Here is a 21,072-nt window from a genome sequence, read left to right as displayed (position 1 = left end):
GTGCTACGATTGGATTTTGGTTGCTTCTAACACCTCCCTTTTCCTTACAACAAGGACAATCAGCCCCGCCCGGCTCTGTTCTGTCTCTTATTGATTACACACACAAGAAAATCATTGAGAAGAAAGAGAGCGAGGGAAGGCAAGCCGAGTAACAAGTGAACTCGGTTATGGGAACAATCCATAATGTCTCAGAATTTCTAAGTGTTTTTGTGTGTGAGATTGCCATGTTCTGCATATTACGGTCGTTTTTTTCCCTAATGTTGACATTTGGAAATAAGTGTTGCAATTTGTTTAAGTGAGACAAGCTGATGTGATAACACTGCTGGTCTAGGGTATGTTCTAAATTCTAAATTTGACTTGATAGTGGTAGTCGTTAAGTACTGATTATCTAATTGGATTTTCTTTTATTATACAGAGATACCGTACATAGTCAGGGTACAAGTTAATAAATCCAATTCAACTGAGGTAAGATAAACTTGACAATTAAATATCTTAGATGCAGATAGTTTTATTTAACAAAAATGCAAGGAAGAAAATGAAAGTATCTCAGACGAAGCACCAAAAATAGCACGTCACCAACCAAATCATATCTCGTTAACAAGGCAGTTCAAGCAACAACAAAAAAGACAAAGCCACACATTGTTAAAGTGGTATTGTGAAGAGATAGGGATGCTTTTTACAGTTAGCAATTTCATTATAGACCTTATATGAACATGCCAACCCTGTCTCCTGGAGCTGCATCGATAATTGCATCTCCATAGTTAGGCACAGGTTGGGAAAAGATTGTGGTTTTAATTAAGAAATAAAAAAAGGCCTGTCTTGTGCTTTTAAGTTATTATTACTTTATCATTATTCCATCAAAACCACTATCAAATGCTAACCTTAACCAAGTGTACACTGCATACTTAGTGTGTAAAAGGCTTCTATGGTTGTGGGCAGGGCTCACCATGCTACTGTTGATGTCTTCTTTCTTTTTTTCTTTTATGTAACTGACTGCTCTCACAAGTCAATGCTCCATATCCAAGTGATTCTTTGAGTTTTTTTGTATTAGTTCACAGAGCTTTGGAGATACGCCTCAGTAAACTGTATACATTGTTGTTCTGTCATTGTTTGTCTTGGTTGATTGTTGTTTATCTTTGTTAGTTAGTCTCATATCATCTGCTATTTATCATTGGATGCTGTTGTACACATCTTGAGGGGGAATATGTGAAAACAAAAACACCCAGTTAATATTCAATAGTCTCGCCATATTGCAACACATCTGTTTCTGTTCTGTGTGTGTTTGTGTGTGTGTGTGTGTGTGTCTGTGTGTTTTGAGCTCAGCTGTTGGGTGTTTCTGTGTATGGGCTTCGAAGACAGACAGTTGTTAATATCAGATTTTGCGACAGTGCCAAATGTTCCACTGTGGATAAAGACTATTACAAATGGCTACAGGCGTCTTCGGCGAGACGCTTCAATCATAGCAGATAAATAACAATAGAGAACACAGCTTACACACACACACACACACTGACACACAAAGGGAATATTCAAACACCTTCTGTGTATACACGCTGATAATCCTACACATCAACCAGCAGCTTGTGTTGCAGACTTGTCTGAGAAACTCTGAAATGATGGTCTAAATTCAAGGCAGGAAAGAAAAAAGAATGATAAAGTACAACGTATTAAGACCAGCCTTGGGGTTGTTACTCAAAAAAGCCACTATTACTCTTTTATTTCATTTGGAAACCGAACAAAATGTACCTCTGACTGGTAGCTATGTTCCACAACTTAGTATCTTTATATAAATTGTGTTACTTGCCCCGCTTATAATGATAAAGGCATGGTACTGTTCCCTATGGATACAGAGTAGTTTTGTAGCAACACTCGCAGTGTAATACTGTAGAAATGTTATTTACCAGTGTGCTTTCCTCAGTGTTTGTTATTACTAAATGATCATTCATTACAACCTTGGATCCTTGTAGGGTTACAACAAAATTGCTCTATCAGCAGATTCCTTATGAAATAATTTAGAAAAAAAGATCCAATTAAAATATATTTCCTGTTTTTTTCAGTTTGGGACCAACATTTAAATTCAAGATGTTTGTAGTTGCTGATGAGTGGGGCACATGTTTCAGGGTTTTTTTCTGTTGTTGATGGAAGACATTCTTTGGCTATCAGTGTTCAGTAGCAATCATACGCTACCCTTAACCAACTGTGCATTCTCCACACAGAAGTTGGTGTAAGTTGCCTTTCATATGAACACCGACACAGCATAATATACTGCATTATTGTGCACAAGGCTTTCTGTAAATGTGAGCAGGGCCAACCTCATTACTGATAATCCTACAGGTCATTGCTCCATGTCCAAGTTTTTGTTTTACTAATAACTACTAATATCTTCCACTCCAGGAAATCTCTATAACCTACCAACCCTTATGTCCTATCTTTGTAGTGATTATATTACTGGGGAAAAGAGCTAAAGAGAGAGTGCAATGTGAGTATAGTCTAAAAAAATAAGCTCTAGTAAAAAATATCAGAGAAGGAAGAGAGAGTCTAAAAAGATATTGGATGAAAGAAAAAAGAGTGGGAGAAGAAAACAAGAGGGAGAGAGAAAGAGTGGAGACCGACACAATCGAGGCAATGAGGCAGGGACAAATAGAAAAGCACAAAGGTGATCTCATGATTGTCTTTGTGTCTGCTAAGGCTTTTTTCTTAATATTTTACCGCAATCCTCCACACTTTTTTCTTCCCATCCCTGTCCTGTCGCTTTATCATTCATTTTGTCTTTCTTCTGTGTGTCCACTAGGGGGAGGGTATGAACTACACTATCTTATCTATCTTCATATCTCTGTACCTATCTTTCCCTTTCCCCCTTATCTTTAGTGGTCTACAGTACATTTTCTGAAATACTGATTCTTCCTCAACTGCATTATGTTTTTCAAGTATTCTTTTTTCATCTGTGTATCACTCATTGTATCTTTCTTTGATCAGGTTTGAATAAAGCCTATGTGAGTGATGCATCTTTGATCACAGATATTCTTTACAATGAAAGCTTATAATAACATCTCCTGTTGATGTAGAAGATGAAGTTTCCTGAAACACACTCTCTCCTACTTACTTAACTTGAGCCTGTAATCACTTGCCCTTTACATAAAATCACAGATTTATTCAATTGCATGCTCACCCTGATACACGGTCCAAAAAGTAGAAACTAAACTACTTTACACAAATGTATTTACATGCAAGGGCACAATCACACATGCGCGAAATTAACATCCACCTCCCATTCACTTTCATTCTATGCAGGCGGAGAGGCAGAAAAATATGTACTTCCGGTCACGAAGCAGATTAGCATTTTTTCGCAGTTCAACTTTGGTGAACTTTCAAGGGAATAATGTTGGTCACTTGTTGAGGTTGAGTTTTCATTTTAATGGCAACTAATAATAAAAAGGGCATGGCAAGGAGTATTCTTATTGCCTTGGTAGCAACATAAATAAGAAACACAAAAAAAGAAAGTCATGTTGTCAATTGTTTTTAAAACATTGTGCCTCAACTTTTTTGTCATTTATCACATAATGCTGTGAAGGCAGTGGTTTCTGTACATTCAAGTGGAAGCTGAAATTAGGGGACTTTCCCTGGGGCGTTTTATCACATTTTTATTTTCCTTTTTATGGGAGCAGAGTGACATTCACAATGTCATTTTCCGACATATGTTCTTCCTTCTTTAAAACTAATAATGTGAACTGCTAAAGTTAAACATTTGCACTATGTGTGTAACCTGTAAATATATCCGTGCAAGGACGCACTGCTGTGGCAATTACTTTTTGAATTCTCTTCAGTTATTTATTTGTTCTATTCCTATCTATATCCTTATCTATGCTTCTGCAAATAGCCATCTCACCAACAGGGATCATTAAAGCTTCATCCAATCTTTAGGAATAGTCAAGATGTCATTGTTTGAAAGGCATACTAAATAGGAGTGTAATACAGTTACTATAGATGTCATTAATACAGCAGGGGCCTGTTGCTGCCTCTCAAGAGGATTCATTTTTCTGCCAACATGATTGATCGCTAGGCAAGCAACTGTTCCAAAATGTACTTTTGAGTTAGCTGAATATTATTTTTATCTAATTAATGTCATCATATCTACTTAATACAACTGAAAAAGGTTTTGTTTTTTCATCTCTCTCAAGACTGCCTCACATCATTAAAAAATCTATGTTGCATTAGATTAGATGGGTTAATAGACTGAATGCACTGTGGTCTTTTTATTGTCTTTGTGAGGGAGCTCTAATGTTTCTCAGCTTAGATGTGTTTTCTGCCAGGCCCTGCTACAGTACATTGAATAGGGAGACTAATGCTAATGAAGCAAAGCCTAAACCTGCTGTTTTTCTGACCTCATATAAACATTGAAATACAAGCAACTAAACATATACCTCTCTGTGTTTGCCTGTATGTGTTCATGTGTTAAAGCACCAAGAAATTCGAAAAACTTTCCTTTTTTTCTTTTTGGAGCCCTCTTTCTTATGGGACACATTTTGTATGGCCTTTAAAAGATGTAGATATAGGATTGTAGCAGTTATACATAGTGACTTTTGCTTCAGTTGTAAAAACTAAGTCAGAATGAGAGACTTAAATGCAAAGAGTTGTCTATGGATTCTTTATTTTTCAGATATTTTACCTTCTATATATTTTAAGCTTAACAATAAGAGATAAGATAAGATAGTACTTTATTGATCCCAGTTTGGGAAATGTTTGTGTTGCAGCAGCAAAAAAAGACATGGCATTATACAATAAAAATTAAAAGACAAGAAATAAACAAGAAAGTAGAAAATATACATGTTGAATTTACAAATGAACAATAACAAGATATAAAGCAAGGTATTATATATACATAAGTATGTGACAGATGAAATATTAAACTGAATATATAAATGTAAAATGTACAGTGTGATTTTATTCCAAGAGTAAATACTTTACTTTAGATGAACATCATGAAGTAATCATAAGATCCATTAGTCAAATGTTACATCATCAAGGTTTCAAGCGATTCAACAATTTGACGGAACACGTTTTGTGTATGTGAAACCAGATCAGATTATGCATTCTTCATAGTCACCATTGGACAATACTGTTAACTTTTAAATGTTTTCCTCTCACCAGTCCATTCTCTTCCCTCACCCTTCTTTGTTTTCTATTTGAATTATTGCCTCCAACTTTGTCTCTTTTCTTGCAAAAACAAGTCAATGAACATTGGATAAAATGGTTGAAGTTGCAGAGGAGTCAAGCTAGTCTTCCACTACTGATTAAATTATCAGCTTGGCGCCCCATCGGAGGCACAAAGGCATGAAATTGCTTGACATTTTTTCTCCTTACACACTCTGCCATTAGCCATTTCCTCGGCTACATTTCACAGCGAGGAGGACAGCGAGTGCCTCTGAAAGTCGTTCTTGAGTAACTCAAGGATTTGTCAAGCAGTGTGTTGTGTAAAGGTGAACAGATGTACGTACGGGACCTTCAACATCATGACAGCTGTGAACAACTCTAACACACTATATGATGCTTACAGACTGATAACATTTTCACACTGGCACCTATATTTGTTGCGAGAAATTCAAATGTAAGCACCCAGAGTCGCTGAGGTACATTCACTCTAAGCATGTGGACACCTGCAAGCCCACACACTCATGCACCCACAAACTTCAGTCTCTTGCTCTCTTTGAAAAGCACGAACATACACACACATTCTTTCCACAATGACAAACCTCTAATGTACCTTGACTCTCCCCTGTCCCACCTCAGTAACTCAGCAGGGATTTTTATAACTTTTTAAAACAGCCCAAGGCTTTCTCTTTTCACTCTCTTTTTTTTGTCTTAATACACCTGCAGAATTCATGGGGCGATTTAAACACACTGCACCAGACCCAAACTCACTGCAAAAGTCGGGGAAGCTTTAGAAATGCCATATTTCAGCATTCTGTCTTGATTTAGCTCTCTAAAAGTCGAAGGCTGTCACTTTACCTGTTTTTAGTCCTGTTTCAATGCATCATTCAGTAACACCTTTTTGTTTAAGGTGCCTATTGGATGGGGTTGGAAGGAGGCAGCGGGGGCGCTGAGGCAGGTGACGAAGCATTTAGCGTGAAAAGGTTAAAGGTTTGCGTCCCAAATGGCAAGGTGGCGATAAGGTGGTTTGGATTTCAATGGTTCTGAAGAGGAAAAGGGCAGGATGAATGTCAGCCAAGTCTTCTGGGAAACATAAATCACCCTAAAAAGCCGACATTTCTTAATTTCCAGCTGCATTATTTGCAAAATCTCCTACACCGCTTTCAAAAATATACCAAATTAAGTAATTTATTTTTGAAATAATGCTATTTAATTCCACACCGACTGTATAGAGCCAAGCTTGTAGAAGTTATGACCTTAAGGAACAGGCTGTTTTAAATGAGATATTCCTGATATCACTGACATGCTGATATGTATATGTTTATGCAACCATAACAGCATCATGTGGATGTGTTTGACAGAAGTTGTGATTCTGGAGGTTTCTGCAGGGAACCACCCTAGTATTACAATAGAGATATTCTAAGCCATGCTTCACATAAAGGCAATAGCTGTAATAGCCTCTTAAAAAGTTGTGGTTCACTGTTTGCTGCTGAAATTAGGAGAGTAGAGACAAGCATAAACAACATATTTAACTCGATGTTTTCATCATATCGTTTAAAGTTTGAAAAGCAACAATTTCCCAAATGCCACATCAGAGATTCAAAATCAAAAGGGTCTTAAAATGTGTTTTGCAACGGATTCCTCCAAATTCTTGTTACCAAATGTGAGGTATGAGTACCTAGGATACAAGCAGATAAGTCTAAATGAAAACAAAGTGTAAATAATAAAATGAAGGATGGCTGAATTTCCTTTGGTGGCTTCATTTTGGTTGTCCTGGTATTGTGCATGCTGGCTCACTGGTATGTCTTACTGCGACACTTCTTTTTGAAAACCATCACCTGGGCTTTTTGTTTTAAAGTATGACGTTAAAATGTCAGTGGAGTATGGCATAAGCAGAAATAAATGGACTTAAAAATGGACAATGGAACAATAAAACATTTAAAGTGGACCTATCATGGTATATTTAAATGATATATTGTAGGGCCATACCTATATAAGGTATATTTATACGTTTCTGTTTTCAAAATACCAAACAGATCATGCATTTTAGCCATGCCTCATTTCGCTCAATTTGCACTTTTTTTAGCTCTGCTCTGCAAGGGCAGATTCAGTGAGAACAGCACCATCTACTGGCCTGGCATATGTACTACAGCGTCTCCAGCGCTTTCGAACGGCAATGGCCGTGGCTGTCTCCTCCTGATTGGTGGAGTTGGCCCAATAGCCGTAGCGCCACTGTCCTGACGTCAGGACAGTGTTCAAATCTGGATCAGTTTTTATCAGATCCGTTGCAGCCCCTTTTTTAGAGATTTGGGTATGGAGGAAAATAGAGAGGGTTGTGTTTTCTGACACTTGGTGAGTTCCCTGGAACACCGGGGACACATATTCATGTATAAAAGACGTACAAAAGTGCATTTTGCATGATAGGTCCCCTTTAACCATCACTAGATAAATGCATTTTTACCAAATGTTGTTCAAAATGATGAAGAATTTACCTCAGATTAGGTCCATTGTCCAGGCGAAGTGTCAATTGACCACCGTCATTATTTGAGCTCTAATAAAAACCCTGATACCTTGTTCAGGTTTTTGTTTTCAGTCACTATTTAAACAAATTAGAAATACATTCGGTGAATACAGAAAGTATCAGATGGGACAAAATTAGAGCGAAGATCAAACTAAGATAAAAATGTTAACATTGAAATATATAAACTGGTACTGTACTGTAACTCCCTATTTATATCTCCGACAGATGGATATCTGTTTCTTAAAATTAGCATACTGTAAATTAGTCTCTTCCCCTCTTCTTATCTTTGTTTCATTTCAAATATATGAAGACCCTCCCCTCCCCTTCCTCCTTTGTTTCCCCCCAGAAATGAATTAAGATAAAGACCATTTCATGTTGATGTATTTCTGTCCTGCTTATCTTGTCAGGTGGGACAAATATGGCGCTGTATAAAGTGGCCTTGTCAAAACTGAAGGTCAAAACAGATCTATGAGAGAGAGGAGGGGGCGAGGGTTGGCATGAGAAAAGGGGTGAGAGAAAGGAAGAATTAATTAGGACAATTGGAAGCAGAAAGGGTTGACAGACAGCTTTCTCTAATAATAATGAATTGCATAGATAACAGCTCAGCTGCAGACTCCTGCTATTAACAACATAAAGAAAACACAACCATGGGAGGCCTGACCAGAAACATGATGTGGCTGTGTGTATATAAAGTATGTGTTTTAGTTTATTTTCATACATGTAGCACACAACAGGATATTGCCCTGTTGTTGCGTTCCCTATAGACTGGAAATACTCCATTTGGTTTAAGTGAGGGTCGGCACCTGGGTAAAGCATGCGGGAGGCAGGAAATGATGTGGATTTTCTCCATTCACATGGCCCAGTATGTAATTTAGCAACCAACGGTTATGCTTTTCCTTGAATTTATTTGACAATTTCACCGTCGGCTATTGCATACAGAAGTTATGAATCTCATCATATGTTTATTTTTGACATTTCTGTTGTTCTGAATGCCCCTGAGCATCTAGAAAGACTTTTTTAACAGTGTTATGATTAAAAGCAATAAAGAGATTTGCAAGATGAAAAGGGGAAAAAGTATGCATAAAAGGAAAAACAACATTTATGATTAATGTATATCAATGTCAATAGAGATGCATCAAAGTAGAGGTGCAGTAAGTTGTTTTAATACTAACAAGTCTGAGTAGGCCTTACCTAGACACAGTGGTACTTGAGCTTAATGCTAATGTTGGCATGGCAACCAGCAGGTATATTGTTTCACCTGTTCACAAATGGCTATCCTAATTGAGTATGTTGACATGCTAGAATTAGCTAGAAATACTTTCTCAAACATTTTTTAAGATATACATTCCTCAAAATGTCCACAACTTAACAAGTAATTCCAAGGACCATGTGAAAATGCTGATACCTCAGGTACATAAGCACAAATCACTCAGAAATTAAAAACCATCATCACTCACAGTGCCGCAATAAAATACACAGCCTCCAGACTATCCTATAACACATAAATTATCCAAAGTTAATCAAGTTGAAATTTGTATGAAACCTCAAACCCAATTCTTCATCTGTTAATCGATGTTCATGGCAATTTTATTATGAAACCCATTCATCCTGGTCATACTCACTATAATACATCACACAACCACTTTTTCTTGGGGTTACCTTTGCCAACTACTGACACTAACAGAATTTATTTTCTCTTGCCGTTTAAGAATTTAACATATTATAAAATCCAAGTTATAGAAACTCCCACTCGGACACTTTTCCATTTTCTTCCCGCTCGTTATTAAACATTTCCCTTGAGTGTCAAAAAAAAGTTTGCTCTATTTGCTAAATAAAATGTTTTTGATAGTTTAACTGTAACTGAATAATTAACATCCTGCAAATATGCGTTTTCAAACTGACAAGTGCTCAGATATGCTACAGTAGGTCTCCATTTTGGCAATTTGAACATGCGGAGAGAGAGAGAAGTAAAGTTATAAAAGGCATGTTTGTGAAGGGAACATGCAGGGGAGTTCAAACAAAGGGGTAGGCAAACAGGGAGTGCAATGATGATATAGAGAGAGAAGGGCGAGAGACATAGAGTGATAGATAGTCAGTATGTATGTGCGTGGCTGCCCATCAGAGCTGGTTTCAGCCTGCAGCAGCGTCACTGTAATTGCCTCAACTGTCAAACCAGCCAAAGATCCTCACATCACTGCTGTTGACTAGACCAGTATGCTCTCTCTCTCTCTCTCTGTCTCTGTCTCTCTACGTTGCACATGCAAAGCATAATAAATAATTGGATGAGATTTCCTTAAATATGGCCTTAGTCTGTGTGATATAATACCTTTCTCAAGAGCTGTTATGAGGCTATGGCCACGGATACTTCCTGTAGCGTTTATTACAACAGAAGCCATTTCCGATAGTTTGCCACTTTTATTTTATTTCTGTCTGTCGCTCTGTCAGTCGTTATATTTTATCTCCATACACTCACAAACTTTCCCCACACTCACACTTAAGGCATCCACTTTACGTGACTGTCCCAATTTGGCGTTGCAGTTGGTGTAATTCCATCAAGAAACGTTCTGTAGTTGTCACTTCTTTTGAGTGTGTAGTTCCAATCCATTACACTTTTCTTCTGTCCAGCAGGTTTCTCCTCACAGTCCACCAGCTGTCATTTGTGTGTGCAAAAATAAATAAATATGGTGTTCATACACAGTCCTGGCTCTGTAAATACTAAACAAACAAAGCGGATTATATGGAGCAAGAGAACATTATTCCAGCCAGGACAAGATATATAAAGAGAAAGGAAGGGAGAGCAAGAGGGACAGTTAATGTTGCAATAATACATTTTCTAAAGGATATGTATTTGTTTGAAGTTTAGATTTCTACACTCTTCTCCAGAATTTCAGACTCTACCTTTAACGTCTGACTGCTGCAGCATACACTCATACAGTTTTTACAGATCAATAGGTCAGGCCCAATGTGAATTATCCGCTTTCTACACTCAATGTATCACTTAGATGCTCAATGCTGCACAGCAGAGAATGTTCCTTCACCTTTAATTCACCTCACTTGATTTCTTCTCTGCGGCTCTAATACCTTTACATTCCTCCCAAATTACATTTAGCTCTGACGAACAAAAAACTCTGACATACTGATGCTAGAAATGGTTTCATTTGTAAAGGTCTTTTCATTAAACCAACCGAAGTACACAGCACAATGAAGTAATCTAGTCTCATGACCTCATGTATCCATTTAAGTAGCAGTTGCAAATTAGTGGGTTAAGATGACTTCATTCAGATGCAAACTAGCCTGCTTCAAGCTTTTTCTTTGATCAAGTGACATTATCTTGACACACCTAATCTGCTCCGCTTGTTGCAACTTAATGAAAAGATAGCCTAAAATCCAATAAATCTGCATTTGGAACAAATAGAATTACCTCAAACAATCAGTTGATGTATTTTAAAAACCCAACACTTAACTGAATGGTTTCTCAAGGTGAATCGTTTTTTAAATAAATTAAAAACGACCAACTAATGAAACTCGAACATCCTGAAAATTAAAACAGCAGAAAGGATCCCGTTGGAACCGAAATGTCTTTATATGTCCATTACGCGGGTGCAGCCAAACAAGGAAAAAACACGACCAAGGGAGCTTTTTTCTATTTGCTAATGTTTGGTTCTTCAGATCGAAACCCCTGAAATTGAGAATTATTACTCACCAAAGGCCTGTGAGGAGAATATACATTTTCTGAAGGACATTAACAGAGGAAGCTTGGTATGGTCACACCCAGACAAAGTGCCTTTGGCCGAGGCACTGATGCTTGTTTATGTCTCTCTGTTGATTGGCCACAGACTGAACGCACGTCATACATTCAGTATACCCTTTGGCTCGATACCTCTTCCCTCCAAGCTTCAATAGGGATTGGTAAACCAACCTTATGAAGTTCCTTTGAACAAAGCTTGTTGGGAAAGTACCCTTATGGTAAATCAATTGTTCTTATATGATCACTGTTTGATTACTATCTGAGCTTAACCACTGATTGTTTTAATGACCATTATAAGTTCTGGAAAACAATTAAATCACTTCAGAACAAGAAGGTTTCTAGTTTCCCTCAAAAACTGAAGGTCAGTGATTCTTTTATTTCAGATACAAATGATATGTCTATTGCCTTTAATGCTCACTTAAAAAATGCTGGTCACATTTTTGATGAGCAAAGTCATGACTCTGCTTGGTCGTACACACAGCCATAGTCAAGAGATGAACTCCCCTGTTTTTGATTTCGCTTCTTTCTCGGTCTCTGAAGTCTTACACGGTTTGCACTCAATTGATCCTAAAAATTCTGCCGGGCCTGATGGCCTAGATCCTTTCTTTTTTTAAATTGCAGCTCAGATTATAGCTCAACCAGTTACTGATATTTTGAATCCCTCCCTGTCCACTCACACACTGCCAGCTGTGTGGAAGCAAGCTCTTGTATCGCCCCTCTTGAAAGCTGGTGATCCCACTGAGTTGAATAATTATCGTCCTATCTCAAATCTTTCTGTGTTATCAAAGACTCTTGAGTCCCTAGTTTCTACTCAGCTACAACTTTTTTTAAATTCACACAACATCCTTAACCCTATGCAATCTGGATTCAGATCAAAGCACAGTACTGTGACTGCCAGTCTGAAAGTCTTAGACGATATTAAGGCTGCTTTGGATAAAAAATATGTTTGTGTTGCATTGTTTATTGACTTAGCCAAAGCATTCGACACTGTAGATCACCACATTCTGTCTAATGTTATGTTGAGGTCTCGTTTAGGTCATAACGCCATTTGCTGGTTTCAGAGTTATCTAACCGACCGTACTCAATGCGTCCGGTTGGGTAGTTCTGTCTCTGACCCTGTCACCTTGGAGAAGGGAGTTCCACAGGGCTCTATTTTGGGGCCCTTGCTCTTTTTATTATATGTAAACAATATTTGTAATCAGATGCAATTTTCTACCTATCATATGTATGCTGATGACACTATTGTATACTCATGTGCTCCTTCTCTGGATATGGCCATTTCCAATTTAAAAACTGATTTTATCACGCTGCAGCTAATGCAGTTGTTGAGTTTGTCGATACATACAAATATTTGGGCTTTTGGTTGGACAGAAATCTAAACTTTAAACACCACATTGAAGTTCTAACTAAGAAATTGAAATTCACTCTTGGCTTCCTTTATAGACTTAAATGTTGTTTTTCAACTTCTTCCCGTAAAAGGTTGGTCTCTGGCTTATTCCTGTCCCAGCTTGCCTACGGTGATATAATTTATAAAGCCATTTTAGGTCAGCTTCCACTGTACATATGTGCCAGATTTGCTCCAGTTTGTGACTCTTACGGCCCGTCCACACAGCGGCGTGCGTTGAAGCTTGCCGGCGGGCGTGTCTGAAACTCGACCAACAACCAATCACATGAATCTCCCGCCCCTAACACACAAGCAGCGGTTTGATTGGCTAGAGCTTGTACTGGCATATGATTCGAATGGCTGACGCTTCTGCCGAGGCTTCAAAAGTTGAACATTGCTCAACTTTTGCAGCGAGCCACGCCAGCAAAGCTCCGCTTCGCTTCCCACAATGCAGTTCGGCAAAAAGTGACGTCACCCCATTCAAAGTGAATGGGGAAGCTTTCAACGCAGGCCGCTGTGTGGACGGGCCGTTACAACCTCAGATCCAGTGTCTGGATACGGTTCCAACTACCTGCTGTGCGGACTGAGGCTGAAAAAATGAGTCTTTTTCATTCTGGTCCTTGATCTTGGAATGACCTTCAATCAAGCCTCAAACTGATGGCACTTATATATAAGTAGCCTGTTTTAAATTGAAGTTGTCTGAGGTCCTTACCACCAGCTGCTCTTGCAGTAATAAGTAGTACCTTTCTTACTGTCCCAAATGTGCACAATGTAGTGACTGCTTTTCGTTTTGTTTTTTTTGTTTACTTAGTTGTGTTCTCTGTATTTGATATGTCTGTGTTATGTGTAAAAATGAGTAACGTTGCTTCCTTCTTGGCCAGGTCAGCATTGTAAATGAGATTTTATCTCAATGCTTTTTATCTGGTTAAATAAAGGTTAAATACAATTAAAATGTTGTTGTACTCACTCTTCATATATTGTAATTCTGTCTGCTTTGCTGAAAGTGCTCTTTCTTTTTATTTCAGTTGCCAACATGCCCTTGAGCGAAGCCCTGTGCTTACCTAACACCACCAAGCTGTTTAATCATCTCATATTGTTTTCAACTTTGAGTCGCAGGCTTAGTTACTGACCCTTTACGCTCCAAGGGGAATGATGCCAACCATGGCCGTAGCTCTTTGGAGCAGTGCAGTATAACAATACTTCATTCTTCATATTCATTCCTGTAGGTTTTATGAAGGACAAAGTAAAACATGACGGTTAAAATGTGAATGAAAACTCAGTTGTTCTTGAATAAAAGTGTCACTGACACATAAAAGTGTCCGTGAACAATTCCCAACATCACTGTGTTGTTGAGCCAGAATCCCTGAGAGTGCCCATCATGTCACTGAGAACCTTAAAATCAGTTTATTTAGCCAGTTATAGATAGGTAGATTCAAATTATCTTGACTTACAGTAATTCATTTATTAAGAACATTGTGGTGTTGATATATTCCTGGCTTATACAGACAATTGTAATTGCATGATTATATGTATGTCATTTTGAGAGGTTCTATTTTCATAGAAGTCACTGTAACCATTTTCCCAAATATGCTTATTTGGAAACAATCCAACACGAATAAGGGAGCCCAAAAATAAAACATGCAACAAATATGCATTTACTAACTATTTTGGTTTTAAATAGTGTATTCAAGAAGCAGCATGTATTTTTAATGTTTTGCTTCATGTAACTCCAGAGGGGTGTACTCCACGGAGGTCTTTTGTCATGACTAAACATTGACTCAGGGAGTCTTGGTTTTCCATTTGTTATTCTAGCTTTACCTGTACAACCATAGCCTTCTTCTGCTTTTGATTGAGCAGCAGGGGGATTGAGAACACTGTCAATTCATTATTAATCCTGTTGTAATAGTCGAATGGTAGCTCGAGCATCAGGCCAAAACCCAGATATCTGTTCACTTTATGTGTCTGCAAGTGTATTTTCCAGGTTTTCAGCATGACTAAAGTGTGTTTATTGTTATCAGGCTGGAGTCGCCAACTCGCACCCTGACCCTGGAGGCCCCCAGAGGGGTGGAGGTCAACGCTGGAGTGGGAGACTTCACAGCGTCTTGTAGGAAAGACCTCCTCTTGCAGTCCTCAGAAGGAGAGGTGAGTGTGTTGACATCTGGGGCTTGTGTTTGCCCTGACTCCAAAAGTCCGACATTATACAATCAAATAAATAAATAAACACAAGGATAATTGTGTCTTATTGTTGAGTAAATAACAGTGTGTGGTTTAGAGAAGAATACAAAATTAGAAGGAAAAAACGATGAAACAATACAGATTTCAGTATTCTGAGCCCCTACTCTCTCCCTAACTGACAGCAACAAAAGTCCGACATTATACAATTAAAATAAAGAAGTAAAAACAATAAGTTTGGCTTGATATTGAGTTAGAAAAAGGTTGATAAACGCAGTGAGAATGGATCTGCGGAGAGCATTTCGCCGCGATCCCAACTCGTCTATTACCAATGTTCAGGGAGCTCTATGCAAGTCAATGGGACACCCTGATAGTTGAAACTCGACACTAAAGGGCCCCCCCTTGCGTTGGAAATTGACGACAGGGACCCTGACATAACGTCAACATAGGCCGAGTTGGGAGTGAGAATGTGTTGGTTTAAATACAAGGGACAACACAAACCAAAATAGTGAGGTTTGTGTGCATGTGCATTTACTTGTGTGTGTCTTCAGAATCTATGGCACGCTATAGTGTTGGGCCGCTTCATTAAAGTACCTTATTAGGCTAATGAGCGTCATCAATCCAGGCGACCTTGTCCTCCTTTTCTCCCCTCCTCCTCTCATCCCTCCTTTCTTCCCCATTTCTATTTGGGAGAAGTGACTTCATTAAAGCTGGTTTGATGAGGTTCCCTGTCAGTTGCTGCTGCTGTGTTTGTGTGTCTGTGTGTGTGTATCATTGTTAGCCTGCTATTCCACTGTCAAGCTCTCTGCATAGCAGCCTGCCACGTTGGGTGAGCACAGAAGTAGACATTATCCTTCTGTGTGTGTGTCCGTGTGTTGGCATATGTGTGTGTATGCATCAGCCTGCCATGTTGCGTGTCCGCTGGAGCATGGGTTGTCATTAACTCAGTAATTAACAGAAGAATGGCCTCCTCGTGTACCTCGCACTTACTGTCATTGTCAGTCACGCACAAAAACACACACACACACACACATACATACAGACACACACATAGATATAGAAGTCCCTGAAAACAACAGAAAAAGTATAATGCTACGAGTCTAGACTCTATCCTGCCCTCTTTCAAAAATATTTTTTACCTCTGGCTTATTTGTAATCAAATAATAAGACAGAATGTTTTGGTGGAAATTCCACACTTAATCACCTTCTGGTAAAATATGGTGTATTTTTCAAAGATATTACTTATTTGCATCCAGGCAGAATGGCATAGAAAGGCATTGCCCTTTAATGTAGATGTACTAAATTAAACAAAATACTCACAAAAATTATGAACCTAACACAACAAAGAAATTGTTAGATAGAGACAATCAACTGCTGGTGCAGTTACTAAGTTTTCTTGTTAAGTGCAATTTCGTGGAAGTATTTCCATTTGTTGGGAAATGTGGCACTTTTTGCTAAAAAGTAGAAAGATTTTCTTCATCAAGTCAAAGTACTTCATTGCATATAATTCAATATCAATAGCTCATTAGTGTGTCAGGTGGATTGATGTATTATCATCCAAGCTGCAACGGATCAGTCAACAATTATTTTAAAATTAGTAAATCTCCATCCCACATGTTTGTTAAAGTACTTCACAACCTTGAAGCTGTGGATGTCATGCAAAACAACGTATACTTGGCTTTTGTCATACTCAATTAATAATAAAAAATGGAATATATCCCACAGAATCAATTTGTATATAATCCAAGTAATCGAGAACCAGGAAGTAGAAAGTAGTATCAAAGTCTGTAGGGTGTCAGTCAATTAGGTGGGTCCAAAATCACTGGACTTCAACCCAGCTGTTATTGATGTATTAAACTTTACTTCCATGCTTAGCTAATGCCACTTACATTAAATATTGGGAATAACCTTTTTTTTATAAAACATCATATCAGGTTATGTGCAGGATTACTCTTAATCAGAGGTCGCGTTAACCGAATATTTTCCGTCTATTTTTTAACAATGACGGAAGAATCTGAAAGCAGACTCGGAACAGTGCCAAAGTTTCCCCGCGGCGAGGCTCCGGTGTTATGCCGTGTTATGCATGCCCGCCAAAAAGGAAATGATATAGTTTCCAAACCTAACTTTGCCGTACAAATCATTGAAATGTCTGTGAATTTTGGCTTTACGCCGTGCGCGCTCCCGCGAGGTGCAGTGGCCGGCATGCATAACACGGCGCTAACAGTTCACGAGCGTGCAAAGCAATGGAGGCAAAGCGACGCGACAGAACCACAATGCAGTTCGGAAAGCGTGACGTGCCAGTACAAGCTCTAGCCAATCAAACCGTGTGCTTGTGTGTCCGGGGCGGGAGATTCATGTGATTGGTTGTTGGTCCACGCCAGACACGCCCACCGGTAAGCTTCAACGCGACGCTGCCGTGTGGACGTTACGTTACGATCCTGTCCGTCAAAATGACGGGCAGTGAAAAAGTCTAGCGCAACCTCCGCTCTTAATAGAAGTAGAAGAAGTACTTAAAACTCAAGGCGAGTCATGGTTCCGAAGATTGGGTAGTGTCTTCTAAGGAAATCATTTTGGGGGCAGTTAGTTGCCTGAGTGTGAAGGTCTGACAGGATTTGTTTTTATCCTGTTCTTATGGTCCATGTCAGGCACTTCCCTTTATGGAGGGCAGCAATCACCAGCTCAGCGGTGCTCATGACATATTGAAGTGTGTCCTTCAGCCGAGCACAAGGGGTGCCACTGTCAGAGAGGGACAGTTGTTATAATTCATGTTGGGTTTGCAGCTGTGGTTGCCTTTTTGCATTGTGGCGTGTGTGTCTATCATATTGTTATGGCTCCATTTGACTGAATACCAAGACCCTTTGCCTCTTATTTAAACTTCCCTTCTCCTTTCCCTATCACTCCTCTCACATTTCCATATTAACTCTCTACTTGTCATATCTCTCAGTCTCTCCCATGTTCCCCCATTTTCTACTTTCTTCCTTCTTGCCTCTAACTCCTCTCATCTCGTACCATCTCCCTACCCTTCTCTTTTGTTCTTTTGGTTGTTATTTTAACTTTCTTCTCCTAAATCTTCTTCTCATCCCTACGCCCCCCGCCTCTCCTTCTCAGCCTCACAGTCCTTCATCTCTTAGTAACCCAGCCTATCTAATTAACTTTCCACTGCCAGGGTTATACATCACTGCGGCTGTCACTTCCCAAGGAACAGGGAGGGGATTACAATTTTTACCTCTTTTCAGTCATCGCGTTCTTTCTCTCTCCCTCTGTTTCATGTATTATTTTGTCTCTGGCTGTTTTGTTCATCTACTCTCTCTCTCTCACGCTCTTCCTGTGTCATTCCTGCATACATAGATGTCCCCGTATTGATGGTGAACAATAGCACGAAACAGTCTGTAACAAGGATTGTGGGGTGGGACCTTGGAGAGACTTGGAAAAAATGAAGGACAAACCCCACCAGCCCTACGATGGCACCCATTGGCCAGATAGAACAGAACTAATAAATGAAAAACCTCTGTTCACTTAGGTAGAGCTCAAATACAGCTCAAAATGTCCTAGAATAAATGCATTTGTGATCTTATAATTCTTATTCATGTGATTAACTTTAACAATCAAACTGTCAAATATAATTAAGACTTGATGTCAAACTGCGTTCTAAACAGTAAAGAGTGAGACCTCTGTTGAGCTGGACCACAAGGAACTTACAAGAAGATTGATATTAGGGATGCCCCGATTGACGAGCTACCGATCAATCAATATACAATATCAAGATACGGTACTGGTAGATTAGCCTGAATTCCTATAAACGTTTACATATCATTTTGATACTGTCTCACTGCTTGATTTAACACTTCCTTGATTCATTATATGCAGTTCAATAAAACGTTATAATTTCACATCACCTCTTGCAGCTATGCCCTTTTTTAACCCCATCGAGCTCTGCATGCTCCTGGCAGATATACAGATTTGTCCTAACCATGACCGGAATAGCTAGGAAAATGACTGCCAACAGTTTACTAATTGTTCAGACCTGCATGTATGGCATGTTAGACATTTTCACTGCACAATCAATTGTAACATAAATTATATTTAACTACAGAATTATTCGATTGTCCAATGGCAAGCTGTTGGAAAGCTGTCTTCATATTCCCAAAAATAATGTGGACTCAGTATTTTGTATTAAGTGATTCAATTGAGCGCCAGCAACTTAACTTATATAAATAACAATTAAACTGGTAAATGTTTTTACACTATTGACTGATCCTCCTACAGTCTAGACTAGAGCACCACCCTGCTTACCTGTCAAGTTATAATAAGTCGATTATTTATGACAGTTGTTCCTGCTGTCTCAAACTCCGCAAGGATTGTGGGAGCTATCCTTTTTTGATCAGTGGGAAGGGCAGGATTCCCACTGCTAACTCTTAATCTAGTGTTCATTTTTGCTTTTTTCCTGGAAAACTAATGGTTTCCCAATTTATAACGGTTTTAAATTGCTGCCATGTGCGTCGAATGGTGTATAAGACAAGTAACATTCCCAGCAACAGACATACAGTTTGTCCCCTGCCTATAGCCAAAGTCACAGATTAGATAATTAGCGTTGTCCTTTTATATTTTATTTTTTGTAATGTATTATCAACTGCAAATTCAGAGATGGAAACATTACAAGATTCTGTTTAGTCTGCAAAGTGCCACGACTTAGCACAGCAATGGTAACTTTGCTTATATATTGTGTAATCAGATACCGCTTCATTTATGTGCAGCGCAAAAAAACATCTCACCCACTGTCTGCAACGAATGTATCACCTCCCTGTCTACCAACACAGCCGTTTGAAATAGGTGGAAATTCCTCCACCCCTAAACAGAAAGGCTTATCCAAATAGTGTTTCTTTTTATCCGTTCTCATACAAGCTTTTCCCCGACCGCTGACACCATCAAATGAACACAGGAGAGCGGATGACGGAGGATAGAAGGAGGATCGGATGAGTAGGAGGTGGAGGAGGATGGCAGAAAATAGATGTTTCTGTCGATTTTGCAGGAGAAAATAAAGGCGTGCAGGACAGCGAGGCTTAAAGCCAAATCAATGTTGTCAGCAGCTGGCAGTTAAGAAGGGGCCATTAAAGTTTAAAAAGTTGGAAAGCTGCGCTGGAATTAGAGCCAAATGGGTTAGAGGTAGAGGAGCGCTGGCTTCCATTAAAATCAAAGCCAACGAGAGCTGACAGATCCTCTCAGGATTCCTGCAGTCCTCCTGGTTTCTTTTTCTTTTTTTCACTCTCTCTCTATATCTTCCTTTCTATCTTACATTAATTCACTATCTCTCTTGCTTGTCCATTCATTTTGTTCTCTCTTCAAGTTTGTTCACCCTCTCACTGCGCCGCACTCGTCTCTTTGTTGATTGTCTCTACGGTAACTTTCCATCAATCTATCCCTTCTTCTTCTCGTCTCATGATATGCGCTTTATGCACCCACAGCTTTTGTCAGCAACTTTTGTGCATCACTCATTCTCAACCTCTGTCTGTCTTCATACTGGAGAAGTTGTTTTGCTTCACTCCCCATTCATTTTAACAGACAACTCCTTGGGGAATAGATACTCTTGCAAACTCAATCATGGAACCTACATTTGTTGAAAAAGTCCTATTTTTATAATTTCCAGTTATCAGCCATAGAAAACCAGATAATGTGTTTTAATTGTAAGTTGGCTGGCTAAAATCATTAAAGTTAACTTTTATTTCCATGGATGGCTTAGGGTTTTTTTTATATCATAGCCTTATTATTAAACAGGATCCTTGTCATAGGGCGTGAAATATAATATCCTCCTCCTTAATACACTTATAGAGTCAGCAAGGCTATATGTGCGGTCAAGCAGAATAGGTCCAATGCAGCGTGATAAGCAAGCGCTCCAATTAGTGTGTGAAATGGTTACATTTTGATGTTTGCTCTTAGTAAATTTAGAAGCAGAAAAGCACAGCATTGCTCTCCAAGGAGTGATACTACAACATACTAAGCAAATACTCTCGAAATGCCCTGGAGTAGGTCACACAAGTTACACCAGTAATAGTGTGTGGTTTCACTGGGAAGCACATGCATATGACTGTAAACCCTAGAGCA

General features: G+C 39.0%; 1 protein-coding gene across 1 annotated transcript in view; it reads left to right on the top strand.

Moving 5' to 3' along the window:
* LOC117474733 (zeta-sarcoglycan) overlaps positions 1–21,072 on the top strand; it is a 283,850-nt gene that overhangs the window by 246,844 nt on the left and 15,934 nt on the right. Inside the window, exon 7 of the mRNA XM_034120724.1 lies at positions 14,820–14,943. Coding sequence (XP_033976615.1) covers positions 14,820–14,943 — 124 coding nt within the window. The remainder of the gene's footprint in view (positions 1–14,819; positions 14,944–21,072) is intronic.

Source organism: Trematomus bernacchii, unplaced genomic scaffold (genome assembly GCF_902827165.1).
Source record: "Trematomus bernacchii unplaced genomic scaffold, fTreBer1.1, whole genome shotgun sequence".
NCBI lineage: Eukaryota > Metazoa > Chordata > Actinopteri > Perciformes > Nototheniidae > Trematomus > Trematomus bernacchii.
The sequence above is the reverse complement of the archived record's forward strand: the minus strand, read 5'-3'. Positions and strand labels throughout refer to the sequence as shown.